Source organism: Camelina sativa, chromosome 3 (assembly GCF_000633955.1).
Source record: "Camelina sativa cultivar DH55 chromosome 3, Cs, whole genome shotgun sequence".
Lineage (NCBI taxonomy): Eukaryota > Viridiplantae > Streptophyta > Magnoliopsida > Brassicales > Brassicaceae > Camelina > Camelina sativa.
The window spans coordinates 25,061,639-25,076,936 of NC_025687.1; the positions used below are offsets into that span (position 1 = coordinate 25,061,639).

The following is a 15,298-nucleotide window of genomic DNA, read 5'->3' on the forward strand; positions in this document are numbered from 1 at the left end:
TTATCTTCATTATCCCAACCAAATTTCTCACTAATCTCCAACAACATAGAAACAGAGTTTGTCTCTTCTCTGTTCTTCTTTACAGAAGTTAAAGCCCTCATGCTCTCATCACTTCCATGGAGGATTTTCTCTGCAAATTCCCACTCTGCTCTATCTTTATAAACATCGTCTTCGAGGACTTCGTCTGCGAGCTTTGCCCAATACTCAGTATCTCCTGCACGAAGATTCTTTGAGACCCATTTGAGATAAGAAGAAGGCAAAGTACCAAGCATTTTGCCCTTGTGTTTGCCGAAGTCTATGATTGTGTCTCTGGCGGCTAGGGTTTCGATGATTTGAAGTTTTTTGACCAAGGGTTTAGGTTGATTGGTCGAAAAGATACGATTAGATGAAGATAGATTTCTTCTTGGTCTGAAAGATGATGATGAGATTGTGAAGATGGTTGTTGTTGTTGTTGCACAGTGAGGATTGTGGAACAAGACCACCGAGAAACTCATTGTTCTGTCCCCAAATAAATTGTGCTATTCTTTTTCGTGAATCTTATACTCCTCACACACAGTTCACACTTAAGTTATATATTAGTCTATTATTTTGGTACCCAAAAAAAAAAGAATTTTGTTGTTGTGGGCACTGGGCAACTCGAAGTTAATTAACAAATAATAAGAACATGGATCACCGATATAAAGATGAGAGTTCAAGCAAACTTTCTCTAGCTAAGAACATGTGTTTGCTTATTATTTACCTTTGGACATACGTAAAAAGAAGAAGTCTCCACCTGGAGATTCGTCCTCTGTTCCTGCTCAAAAAGATACAATTGCCTCACAAGCAGATTTAAATACTCCACTCCTACCCAAAGAACAAGAAGAACTACGCAATTCTCCTCCTGTCATCGACGACACCCAGCTACTGTGGGCAGAGCGTTTCAAGTCTTCGTTGCGTAATCTCACTAAAGCAGTTCAGCCGACCTTCACTGATGATGGAACTCCGAAAGTCAGAGCACCAGCTTCAGTCATTCTTCGTGCCTCAGACACTTGGAAAGACCACATAGTGGCTCATTTCCATGGAAATCCTCCCCCACCAGATAAAATCTTTGTTGACCTTAATCCCATTTGGGGAAAAGGAGGAAGAATCAACATTAAGTGCCTACCAAATGGTATTGTTTTTATTTACATCCCATCAGAGCTCACAAGGAAATGGGTTTTAGAGGTTGGGTGTTGGCAAGCAGGCAACTGTCTCTTCACGGTAACAGCTTGGTCTCCAACGGCAACACTAACTCCGATTAAACTGGTCTCACTTCCTATTTGGGTCATATTGAAAGATGTTCCACCTCAATTATACTCTCTCCCAGGTTTAAGTACCATAGCCTCGGGTATAGGTGAACCACTGCACACGGAAAAACACCAGTTACCTCCACTCACCGCTGATACTCGAATTAAGGTGGAGATTCTCCTCAAGAAAGATCTATCTAAATCTGTGTTAGTTGATGATGATGAAGGAAATGAAGTCAGGATCTGGGTGGAATACCCTCGTTTGCCTCCAAAATGTGACTACTACAAGGAATTTGGTCATCTGTATCATAGATGTCCCACTGCTCCAGAAACTACTCCGACTACTCAAGGAAACTCATCAAACAGTCAAGGAGTCCCCAACACCAAGGACTCTACTAGGCACCTCTCCTCCCAAACGTGGCAAATCAAAGGTCCGGTTGTTCTAACTAAACCACTACAGGCCCCACAACTTGTACAAAATCTTCAGAGCTCGGGAAATGATAAGCAGTTATCTCTTGTTGCGGCCACATCAACCGCTACACACCGATACTTTGACTCGCCCACAACAGACTCTCCCAATGAATGGCAAGTGGTCAATGGCAGATCGAGGAACTCCAAGTTAAAACAACAAAATGATTTGGGAAAGCAACTTGCAGACTCCTCCACCAAACCTCAGTCTCCACCAACCATACAAAGGTCCACCACCAAACCTCAGTCTTCGAATGAAGGAGCTCCTCCAAGTGCTCAAAATAACGTAAAGAGCAATACAACTCTCTCCCCACCAATAACTGCAGAAACAACAATAACTGCAGAAACATCCCTCACCCCTTCCACAGTAGTGACCGTGAAAGAAAAGGATACAGTACCCTCGGTGGCCTTAGTTGCAAGAAAGGCTAAAACCATCGGTATTGCTGAGTCGCAGAAAGGTAACATCTCGAAGAAGACTAATCCAAAAACTAGTAAGAACTCCACCAGTGGGCGATTATCCTCCAAAGGACGCCCAGCTCATCATGCTTGAAAGCTCAGCTTTCAACCTTTTGCCCTTTTTGATGATGATAAAAGTTTTTTGTTATAATATTCGGGGTTTAAATACTACCCACCGCCAACGTGAGCTCAGGAGTTGGATTCGGTCTAATAGGCTTTCTTTAGGAGCCATTTTGGAAACTTATGTTCAGCAAGAGAATGCTGCAACGATTTTGGCTTCAAATTTTCCCGGTTGGAGATATGACTTCAACTACTCTACTGAAGCTTTAAACGGAAGAATCTGGATAGTCTGGGATCCAGCTATTAAGGTTTTTATTTATAAAAAAACAGACCAAGTTATAACTTGTGGAGTTTTTGATCCTTCTACGAATCAATCTTTCACAGTCTCTTTTGTGTACGCCCGCAACTGTATGTTAGCTCGGAGAGAGCTTTGGTCTACTTTAGAGGAGATGCACCAAAACAATCTGCTCAGAAACCTTCCTTGGCTGCTACTTGGAGATTTTAACCAAATCCTTCATGCTGAAGATCATTATTCACTGTACCCTTACCCTCTTCCTTTACAAGGCATGTCGGAGTTCCAGCTTTGCATTGAAAATTGTTCACTCTCAGACCTGCCAGGTAGAGGTTTAACTCACACTTGGTATAATGGTCAATCTCTGAACCCGATAACCCGCAAACTTGACAGGGCTCTAGCAAATGAAGCATGGCTAATAGAGTATTCACAATCTACTTCACTTTTTGATGCTCCAGGTGGTTCTGACCACTCTCCAATAGTTGTTGAACTCTGCGAGGAGACAGAAAGAAGGAAGGTACCTTTCAAATTCTATACTTTCTTTACTACTCATCCAGATTATCAAAGCCTAGTGGAAACGGCTTGGCACTCTCCTCCACTTCAGGGAACTGCAATGTTCAACCTCTGCCAAAAGCTCAAAGCGGTAAAACTTGGATGCAAGGCTCTTAACAGAAATGAGTTCAGCAACATTCAAGCTCGAGCAGCTGAAGCTCATGCAAATCTCTCTCAATTGCAAACCCAAATTCTCACAAACCCTTCTCCTGCTTTATTTGAGAGTGAAAAGGAGGCCAGAAGAAAATGGCTTATCTTATCTAATGCAGAGGAAATCTTTCTAAGGGAGAAGTCTAGAATTCGCTGGTGTACAGAAGGTGACTCAAACACTAAATTCTTCCACAACTCAGTCAAGGCTCACCAAGCAAGGAATAAAATTTGCTCGCTTCTCACTGAAGATGAGGAGAGGATTACTGACAAGGGAGCTTTAAAGGAGATGATTGTGGGATACTATCAACTTCTTCTTGGTACAAAAAACACATCAGTGCTTCCATTATCAGAGGAGAGAATCAAGGAACTACACTCCTTCAGATGCTCGTCGGATTTGTCAGCAAAGCTTACTGCAATTCCCACCAGTGAAGAAATTACCTCAACTCTTTTCTCCTTACCGCGAAGCAAGGCTCCAGGACCTGATGGTTTTACGGTTGAGTTCTTCGTTAACTCATGGGCGGTGGTTGGACCTACCTTAATAGAAGCAGTACTTGAATTCTTCAAATCTGGGAGGTTACTAAGGCAAGTCAACGCAACTGTTCTAGCACTTATCCCCAAGACTACTACGGCAGAAAAACTATCTGAATTCAGACTAATCTCTTGTTGTAATACCATCTACAAGGTCATCTCAAGAATCTTGGCAAAAAGGCTCAAGCTGATTACTAGTCAAGCAGTACAGCGAAATCAGGTAGCCTTCATTCCTGGCAGGCTCCTATGTGAAAATGTTTTATTAGCTTGCGAGCTTGTTACGGATTTCAACACTGATGGTCCTGTGACTAGAGGATGCTTACAGATCGACTTATCAAAAGCCTTTGACAATATCGACTGGAATTTCCTTCACAACATCCTAAGAGCTTTGGAACTGCCTCCCATGTTTATTAAGTAGATAACTACATGCTTCACCACTCCGTCCTACTCTGTTGATATTAATGGTGAATTGATAGGATATTTTCCAGGAAGGAAAGGTCTTAGACAAGGAGACTCAATCTCGGCCCCCCTCTTCACATTAGTAATGGATATACTCTCCAAGCAACTTGATGAAGCAGTGTCGATGAACAGGATTCAGCCTCATCCAAAGTGTGCCGACCCTCTGATCACACACTTGAGCTTTGCAGATGATATCCTAGTTTTCTTCGATGGTAGAGAATCCTCTCTCAGCTCAATCCTTGATATCTTGGCTCAGTTTCAGTTAACTTCTGGTCTGGGAATAAATCTTGCAAAAACTTGCCTTTTTCTTGATGGAAATGATAGAGATCACATCAGACATATGGCTCAAAGGCATAACCTCAATCATGGCTCCCTCCCAGTTCGATATCTTGGAGTCCCGCTTCTCCCAAACAAGCTAAACCCATCAGACTATCAACCTCTTCTAGACAAAGTCAAGGGACGCATCTCCTCTTGGACAAACCGGCATTTATCATTTGCAGGAAGATTGCAACTCCTACATTCAGTTATTAACAGTACCATCAATTTCTGGGCATCAATCTTCTTGCTTCCAACTAATTGTTTGCAATCGCTTGAGCAAATGTGCAGTGCTTTCTTGTGGAAGGGTGTTGCTTCCTCTGCCAAGGGAGCTAAGGTTTCATGGGAAGTTGTTTGTACTCCAAAAGCCGCTGGAGGCCTTGGTCTTAAAAGACTGGCTGACTGGAATCAGATTTTTGGCCTCAAGTTAATATGGCTACTATACTCTCAAGGAGGTTCACTATGGGTTTCGTGGGTTAATAAGCACTTAATCAGAGGAAGATGTTTATGGGATACAGATTTCACTACAACTGGCAGCTTGATATGGAGAAAGCTGGTAAAGTTGAGAGCTCTGGCGAGACCATATATTTACTGCATTATTAACTCTGGATCCAATGCACTCTTCTGGCATGACAACTGGACTGGACTAGGTCCACTTATTGATATCACTGGTAACTCAGGACCACGGGTTACGGGTATCCGGATTCTCTCTACTGTCAAACAAGCTGCTCCAAGTGGAACCTGGTCACTTCCAAATGGGAGGCATCAAATAGTACAACTCCTGCGATCATGCCTTATGACTCACAATCCTCCAACAGAGAATACGGGTGATGATGTTTTTCAGTGGAAGTTTACAGCTGATCAATCTCAAGGAAAATTCTCATCCATGCAACTGTGGCATCACTTACATCCTCCAGAACCATCAGTATCATGGCATCATCAAGTCTGGTTCAAAGAAAATATCCCAAAGATGGCTTTCCTGACTTGGCTCACAGTTTTGGATCGGCTAACAACTCGAGACAGATTAAGGAGATGGAATCTACCTGTTCAAATCCCAGCATCTTGTCTACTTTGTGCTTCCGGTGAGGAATCAAGGAACCACTTTTTCTTTCAATATTTTTACTCCTCAGAACTCTGGTCAGATTTTTTTGCTCACTTATTTCCACCGCAATTCTCCTCCTTTGACGCATTGCTACTCTGGATAAAAAGACCAACGGCAAATAAGAGGCTAAATACAATTTGCTGGTTGGTTCTACAAGCGCTAATTTACCATATTTGGAAAGAGCGTAATGAGCGCCTACACATCCCAACACTCCGAAGCCAAGCACAAATCAAGCAAAGGATTCATCAACTTATGAGAAGGAGGTTACTTGCACACGACAGAAACTCAAGCACGACGCCTCAACAACAAGATTCCTATCTCACTTTATGGTTCTCTCACTTTCATTTGTCATGAAAGACTCATTACTCACCCTGCTTTTTTCAGTCTTTCTCTTCCCAAAGCTTAATGGTGTCTATGGCACTAGTGTAAACTTTCCTCTATATTTAATATAAGATCGATATCCNAAAAAAAAAAAAAAAAAAAAAAGAAGTTACATATATAGGAGAAAGCACATAAACTAGGAATATCGTGAACCTTATGGATTATGGTGTCTATGATGGTTTTTTTTTTAAAAAAAAAATATTAAAGCCAACATCGTTTGTAAAAATTTATTCCTTATCTTTTGATCATGATTTAGGGTGTATATGAAATTTTTCAAACAATCACTACACCATCTCAAAGATAGTTTGTAAGATAATCAAAAATAATATATCATTTAAATTCAGGTTCAAGAAGATAAGATGTAGTAACTGTATGCAAGTTTACTAGTGAACTAGATTATGATCCGTGGTATACTCTTGGACAAGTTCTTTTTAAACTTTCTTTTAATGTATTATTTTAATATTAATTTTTTTTAGTATATAATTCGTGGTATACCGCACAACAACTTTTTAATACAATCTTAATTAAATCAGTTTGATTAGACATATTTTATATTAGTATTGTTAAAATAGTAAAATAAGGATTTAACATGTATTAAAGTATCATATTAATGATAATTTATTTTTAAATATTATTAGTTCAGTCATGTAATATCATCTAAGCGGTCATGTAATATAACTCGTTTGTGTTATTTTGAAAATTTAATATGTTCAAATATTCATAATTTTCAAACTTTTTATTAACTCTAGATATATCAATTATAAATTATAAACTTCTTAAAATTTTATAATTTACTATATACGGTAAATTTACAATATATGAATGTTGAACACACACTTTTTATATTAATTGAGTAATATATATTTGTTTTAAAAAATTCAAATCACAATATATGCAGGAAAAATATACATTTAAATTTTAAAATAAATAAAAAGATGATAGGAGAATAATTTTTTTAATATGAAATAAATCTTCTAAATATCTATATTAAATATAGAATATTATATATATGGATATTTCTAATATTTTAATTCTGTTTGGTTATAAGGATAGTAGAAAATTAACTAAACTTGTTTGAAAATAATATAAGCATTAAATGACATTAAATGTAAAAACTTTTAAAAAACTGATTTTTGAGCAAAAACTGTTGCAAAAATACTAGTATAGATTTTAGTTATTATTAAATTCAGGTTCAAAAAAACAAGAATCCTTATTAAATTCTATATTGAACATCCTTCTACAAAATTCTAATTTTCCTCATCCCACCGAATCACTACAAAGTCTATGCAAGTTTACTAGTGTTAGTTTTTGTTAACAGAGTAGTAAGTAAGTACTAGAATTGTACAGAGTAGTAAGCTTGCTTGAACTGGTTAGTACTAAGCTTTTGTTAATTTGCTTTTGACTGAAATTTGTTTAGTGACTAATGTTTTTGAGATTCTTAACTATATATGCAGAACTGGCAACCTTAGTGATATGATGGCTACTTACGAAACGTTTCTTCAAGGAGACTAATGAAGCTTTTAATGGTAAAGTGGTATCTATTCTCTTTGCTTTATGTGTTCTGATTTAAAGTTTTTTGTTTTCTTAAAACCCAAAAGAAAGGGACTACACATTTGCATGATTGTGTCTGTTCGGTTTCTAACTTGGGGAAATTGTCCGTAAGGGAAAGGCTTGTCACATACCATCTATGGTCCCAATAATATTAGAGACTTAAATCTCTACTGTCTTGTTGTGTGCTTGGTAGAAATTAACTTCAATATCTCTGCTAAAAGACCTTTATTAAGGCTTGGACAATGTCCTAAGAAAGTTCAATATCTCTGCTAATTTGATAGAGGATAAAAAGTTATTAAAAGGGAAATCTCTGTCCGATTAAATGCTTACTCAGCTAAGTCTTGATGTCTGCTTGACGGTCCCAAAAATATTATTGTCTTGTTGTGTGCTTGACAGAAACTTCAATATCTCTGCTAAAAGACCTTCATTAAGGCTTGGACAATGTCCTGAGAAAGTTTAGTATCTCTGCTAATTTGATGGAGGATAAAAAGTTATTAAAAGGGAAATCTCTGTCAAATTAAATGCTCACCCTGCTTAGTCTCACTACAAGAAAACAGCTTAAAACCGACAGGCATATCTGTCAGTTAGCCGTCGGAAACACCTATTACCGACGAAAAACAGACAAAAACATCCGTCGGATCAAGATTGTCGGAAAATTTATTCTGTCGGAAATACGTCGGTTTTCTGACGGATTTCCGATAGAAATTTAACTCACAGAATTCTGACGGAAATTTTACCGACGGATTTCCGATAGTCGTTTTACTGACGGATTCCTGACAGCTAACGGTTCAGAAGTTTCTCGTTATACGGACGAAATTACCGACGGATTATATATAAATTTTTCAAACAAAAATTTAAACTTTTAGAAAAATAAAAGTAGCATAATTATAAAAATTTAATTAAATACTAAACCATCTATATGCTTAAATATTTAAATTCAGAAGTTTAAAAGTTTTATAAAAACCCAAAACAAAAAATTGTTGAAAAAAAACTAAAAATTGTTCAAAAAAAACATAATATACTTAACAATATTAGAAATTCATAATATACATTATATACTTAATTGAAAATAAATAAAAGCAAAATTAATAAAATGTATAAAATCAATACTTAAAAGCAAAATTAATAAAATGTATAAAATCAATACTTAACAATATTAGAAACCATTGTAAAAACTAATCAAAAAATATCAAAAAATTATAAAATGTATAAAAACTAAACAAATTCATCAAATCCAATAAAACCCAAGTCTAACAAATCTAACACACATCTATTACAAACAAATTCATCAAATCAATAACAGTCAAATGGAACAAACTTTCAAACTTAATTAATCTATCTTATTCCTAAGAAATCTTAGAGAACTAAGCAAATCTATAAAAAGATAAAAAGAGAACTTATCTTCTTGAAGTTGGAGAGAGTGGTAGGAAAGACTTGCCAGATTGGAACGAAGTAATTGTTGGAGGTTATACATAGTTGGAGAGAGGATTTGAGAAAGATTTTGAGAAAAATAAAAAAGAAATATGCAGAGAAGAAGATGAGAAAAATAAAAACAATCTGTGGAGAAGAAGATGAAGTGCTTTGGTAATATCGACAGTACCGACAGAATAACCGACAGATAGCTCGTCAGTTATGACTAAAAATTTTCATTTCCCGCGTCTCAAAATTTTTTCTGTATATGGCTCGCGGACGAAAATTTCAATATCCGTCGGTTTTCCGTCGGTAATTTCCGACAGATTACTGACGGATATCAAAATTTTGTCAATATTACATTCATCGGTTTTTTGTTAGTTATTTTACGGATTACTGATAAATTACTGACAGATTTAAGATTAAAACACTTAACTTCATAATTTTTATTAACAATATGCATATACTATATATTATATACTAACCATGAAGTTGTCAAAAAAAAAAAGATATATATATATATATATATATACTAACCATGAAATTATTTGTGAAAATAAACATCTATATGATTAAATTAGAGAAAAAATAATTTCAAAGACAAATAGCAAATACTTACCTATAAGATGTAATACCACACCATAAGTACTTTAAGTAAAAAACCTATTTTCTATCAAAAACACAAATTTTACACTATCTACATGTAACCGTCAGTGATCCGTCGATCATTTCTGACGGATTACCGACGGATAAAAAAAGCAGACGGATCACTGACGGATAGAAAAAAAAATCAGACCAAATTTTGACACACCCGACGAAAAGTTAATATCCATCAGTTTTTGTCTGTTATTTCTGACGGATTGCCGACAAATTAAAAAAACACCGACTAAAATTTGACACACGCGAAGAATTAGATATTCGTCAGTAATCCATCAGAAAAACTAACGGATTACCGACGGATTTTGTCCGTCAGTAATTTTCTGACTAATAACCAACAAACTAATCTTCCGTCAAATATTCGTTGGTAAACCGTCGGTAATTACCGACAAATTAGTGCTGTCAATAAATCTGTCAGTTATCGACTTGTTTTCTTGTAGTGTCTTGTTGTGTGCTTGACGGTCCCAAAAATACTACTGTCTTGCTGTGTGCTTGACAGAAACTTCAATATCTCATCTAAAAGACCTTTATTAAGGCTTGGACAATGTCCTGAGAAAGTTCCGTATCTCGGCTAATTTGATGGAGGATAAAAAGTTATTAAAAGGGAAATCTATGTCCGATTAAATGCTCACTGAGCTAAGTCTTGATGTGTGCTTGACGGTCCCAAAAATACTATTGTCTTGTTGTGTGCTTGACAGAAACTTCAATATCTCTGCTAAAAGACCTTCATTAAGGCTTGGACAATGTCCTGAGAAAGTTTAGTATCTCTGCTAATTTGATGGAGGATAAAAAGTTATTAAAAGGGAAATCTATGTCCCATTAAATGCTCACAAGTTAAGTCTTGATGTGTGCTTGACGGTCCCAAAAATACTATTGTCTTATTGTGTGCTTGACAGAAACTTCAATATCTCTGCTAAAAGACCTTCATTAAGGTTTGGACAATAACCTGAGAAAGTTCAATATCTCTGCTAATTTGATGGAGGATAAAAAGTTATTAAAAGGGAAATCTCTGTCCGATTAAATGCTCACTGAGCTAAGTCTTGTTGTGTGCTTGACGGTCCCAAAAATACTAGTGTCTTGCTGTGTGCTTGACAGAAACTTCAATATCTTTGCTAAAGGACCTTTATTATGGCTTGGACAATGTCCTGAGAAAGTTCAGTATCTCTGCTAATTGGATGGAGGATAAAAAGTTCTTATTAGGGAAAGTAATAAGGGAATGTTCTGTCCGCTGTGCTGGGACAGTTTGACAAAAACTTCAATAACTCTGCTTGGAAAATGTCCTGAGAAAGTTCATTCTCTCTGCTAATTTGATGGAGAATAAAAAGTTCTGATAAGGGAAAGTAATATGGGAATGTTCTCTCAGATTTAAAGATGTCCTTCTGTGTTGGGACAGCTTGACAGAAAATTCAGTATCTCTGCTAAGGCCTTTATTAAGGCTTGGACAATGTTCTGAGAAAATTCAATCTCTCTGTTAGTTTGATGGAGAATAAAAAGTTCTTATAAGGGAATGTTCTGTCCGATTAAAAGATGTCTTGCTGTGCTGGGACAGTTTGACAAAAACTTCAATATCTCTGCTAAGACCTTTATTAAGGCAAGGACAAAGTCCTGAAAAAAATTCAATCTCTCTTCTAATTTGATGGAGAATAAATATATCTAGTAAAAAGATGTCTTGCTGTGCTGGGAAAGCTTGACAAAAACTTCAATATCTCTGCTAAGACCTTTATTAAGGCATGAACAATGTCCTGAGAAAATAAGTTCTTATAAGGGAATGTTCTGTCCGATTAAAAGATGTCTTGTTGTGCTGGGACAGTTTGACAAAAACTTCAATATCTTTGCTAAGACCTTTATTAAGGCATGGGTAATGTCCTGAGAAAATTCAATAGCTCTGCTAATTTGATGGAGAATAAAAAGTTCTAATAAAAAGATGTCTTGTTGTGCATGGACAGCTTGACAGAAACTTCAATATCTCTGTTAAGACCTCCTTAAGGCTGGGACTAATGGTGTCCTGAGAACATTCAATCTCTCTGCTTAAACTATAAGATTCAATATTCTGCAAATTTAGCGGAGAATAAAAGTCCTTAATAGGGCTTGTTTAATGGCTCAACTAAGGAGATTTCTGCACAACCTCTATACAGTACTTTGTAAGTTCCTTTTTACTTTTATATACATCTCTTATAAATCTTATATTATTAGAAGAGTAAATTAGTCTTTACTTGCCTTATTGTGCTCTAACCACATCTTTTTGGTGATTCGTTCTTAACCGGGAAATATAGGTATTGCAGAAGATCCAAGGTGAAGACTGCATCTTTCCCTTCTTTTGATTAGGTAATTGTCTTCCCTCTTTTAACACAAGGTATGATCTTCACTTACCATTTGCATAATCAAATTTTGAAATTGTTAATGTCGGTCTTCACATATACACTATCTTTTGCTTAACGAATATATGATTTTATTTGCAGAAAACATATTGAAGTTGTGTCGTGTATGTGGGTATAATACTGAACTTTGAAAGTCAAGCATGTAAGTATTTGATTCTTGCAAGTTTTATTTAAGTCAATGACTCTTGATTCTACATCTGATTAGTTTTCAAATAAGGCATATTTGGTGGTGGTTGTGTGTACATCATTATTCATTACATGAATGATCTAGTCTTAGCAATATGTTCGTTTTCTCTTTTAATATTATAGTGTTATAACTTAATCAAGGTTGTGTGATTCATATAATGTTATGTAGATGCAAAGTTCAGAATTTATGATTTTCAACATTCTGTGATTTCTTTTGTCTTACCATACTCATTTAAGGTATATTTTAAACTTGCAGGAACAGAGGAACTATCGTCTATTGGTTATTATCTCTCCAAGTCCATGCCACGGTAAACTTCTGACTTTGTCATCCAGTTATTGTCTAAATAAAACCTCATTCACTTCTTTTAAACCAAAGGTATACCCTATAAACATCTCGTACAGTTTTAGAGACTTTGATATTTTTAAGCACACAGCTTTACTCTTTGATTCTTTTATCAGAGCAATGGGTTGAGCTTCTGTGGTGCACGTCGTCTTCAAAACTCCTCTTTCCAATTAGATCAGCTAGGTATCAGGTATGCATTCTTTTAAAAGTTTTGGAATTGTTGGCTTCAATTTCTCTCTCTTTTGGCTTTCACTTTGAGTACTTGTCTGACTTGCATGTGTTTTAAGTTTGTGACAGGTCGCATGAGGTTCCCACATTTTTAGTGCTAACACCGATACAAACTCATTACATGAACACATACACATATACACAAACGTAACTTCTATGTTCACGGTGAAACAAACATATACGCATGACACGCACACATACGCTAAAACGTAACAATAATTTTTGTGCTCACAAACACGAACGCTAATATTAATTAAGAAGTTTTAAAAGTTTTAAAATGGAAGATTTGATGTCTCACTTTCTCTTCTTGTTCTATATAAACACAAGTCGCACACTATTCTCTAAAGTCTTCTTCTTCTTCTTCTCTTATTCTTATTGTCTTAAGCCTCAAAACTCTTTTTTTTTACTTTTCTAAATGAGACAAAAGGGTCACAGACATGGACGAACAGTATCGCCCTGTGCCGGGTGTAAGCTTCTCCGGCGGAAGTGTGTGAAAGATTGCGTCTTTGCTCCATATTTTCCCTCTAAAGAACCTTAAAAATTTGCCATTGTCCACAAAATTTTTGGTGCTAGTAATGTCAATAAGATGTTGCAGGAGAATATTCACTTCTCTAGCCAATTTTTTTTATAAAAAAATTAAGGTGTAAAAGGCTTGTGAATTCTGATTATGATCTCTTCTTGATTCAATTGTATCATTGTGTGATGTTAACCCGCAATTTTGTTATTATAGTCGTGTAAGCTATAGGGAGAAAGGGGGTTGTATAATCTTCTTACCTAAATGTTCAAGTTGTTAAATTATGTAGTTTGTTTTTGATTTTTGCAATTTAACGTTTTAAACGATTAGGGTTTTTCGATCTTTTCAGTGTGATGACATTGCTTTTTTAAAAAAAAATTGTTATTTTTGGAAAATATCGAAACCGCGTGTAAAAATATTGTAGGAAGTCTCTTTCAAGTTTGATAAAAAAGTCTACATTGCACGTTAACGTGATATAAAATGTCACGTTAAAATGCCGAATCGTGACATTTATATCTTATAATTTGTTATCTTATGACAAAGTATGACGCTGTGAATAATTGATCCATGTCTAAAAGCGACTTCTTACTATTTTCCACTATTGAATATTACTATGATATCATTGACAAAATCATTACAAACAATTAATGAAACAACAAATTCAAACATACGTAAAATTATTATTATTTGATTGTCACTAAAACTTCCAAAAAAATAAAAGAGTGAAAGTAAATATTACAAATATCCTAATTAAGTTTATTAATTCAACGATCGTAGGAGCTATCGGAGAACCAACGAGGGGACGCCCTGAATTCTTTGGTGTAGGCCAACGCGAGGGTGCTAGATCCAGTGTACGGATGTGGAGGGACAATTTCTTCATTACAAAGGCAACTCGAGGCTCTCCAAACTCAGCTCGCTTTTGCTCAGGCCGAGTTGACTCATATAAGGACGCTCTGCCGTATTGACACCAAACCTTCTTCGTACACAGCGAGCACTGTTACTTTCCCGACGAACAAAGACTTCTCGAGTGACGTCGACATGGCTTTTGTGTATGAGGATGGTTCCGGAGACTCCCTTTCGTCGTGCTAGCTTTTCAATTAAGTACTATATCTTTGCATTAGTTATAAATAAATAAATTATAAGATGTGTATATGAACATCAAGGTGGATTTGATAACCCTAAAGTTTGAGTGGGCTCGGTTTGCACGGGTCTGTGTGGAGGTGGACTTGCGACGACCCTTGAAGGGTACGGTGTTGGTAAATGGGGAGCGATAGTATGTATCATTCGAAGGTTTAGCCACCATCTGTTCTAAGTGTGGATTGTATGGACATTTAATCCACACATGTCCTCTCACGCTGACGGTCCAGGAACGACGGTTGGTTGCAGTGTCGGAGACGGTGGGTGTAGATTCTAGTGATAACAGGATGAACGATGATGGTTGCACGGCGGTTCGGCAACGCGGGAGAGTCGCTAAACCTGGGGTGGTTCAGAAGAACCGAGATGGGAATCAAGGACGTAATCTTCGGGACATCCCGATTAGGAAGATTTTTGATAATATTACCACCTCTAATAAATTTGGTACTTTGGAGACTGATATGGGATCATGTAAAGAAGGAAGGATCGGAGATTCAATGGATAGTAATAAGAAAAATGGTAGATCCTAATAAGGGGAAGGTTGTTGTACAAGCAAAGGAGAATATCTTTGGGGATAATTTTGAACAAGTATCGGGCAAATTTAAATGTGTTTTTCAGGAAAAACAGGTGGAGAAAAAAAGGATTGAGGTCTAATGGGCCTAAGCCCAAACAGAAACCGATTCGACCTTCAAGGGGTCTAGTTTATGGGCCGAGTAAGGATGATGTCGAATTATCTGCCTCAGGAAACGATTACGCATCAAGGATCAGGGAGCTTGTCGACCAGGCGGTGTGTTTTTGACTGACGGTGAGACAGCGACGGTGCAGATTCATGGGCGATCTGTCGAGAGTGTTGAAATGGTTCATCCTCG

The 15,298-nt window shown here is 36.6% G+C and overlaps 1 protein-coding gene and 1 pseudogene across 1 annotated transcript in view; one reads left to right on the plus strand and one right to left on the minus strand.

Moving 5' to 3' along the window:
• Positions 1–651, minus strand: part of LOC104778019 — an 884-nt gene extending 233 nt beyond the window's left edge. The window contains exon 1 of the mRNA XM_019240906.1: positions 20–651. Coding sequence (XP_019096451.1) covers positions 20–494 — 475 coding nt within the window. The 5' untranslated portion in view covers positions 495–651. The remainder of the gene's footprint in view (positions 1–19) is intronic.
• LOC104778020 lies at positions 13,197–14,545 on the plus strand (annotated as a pseudogene).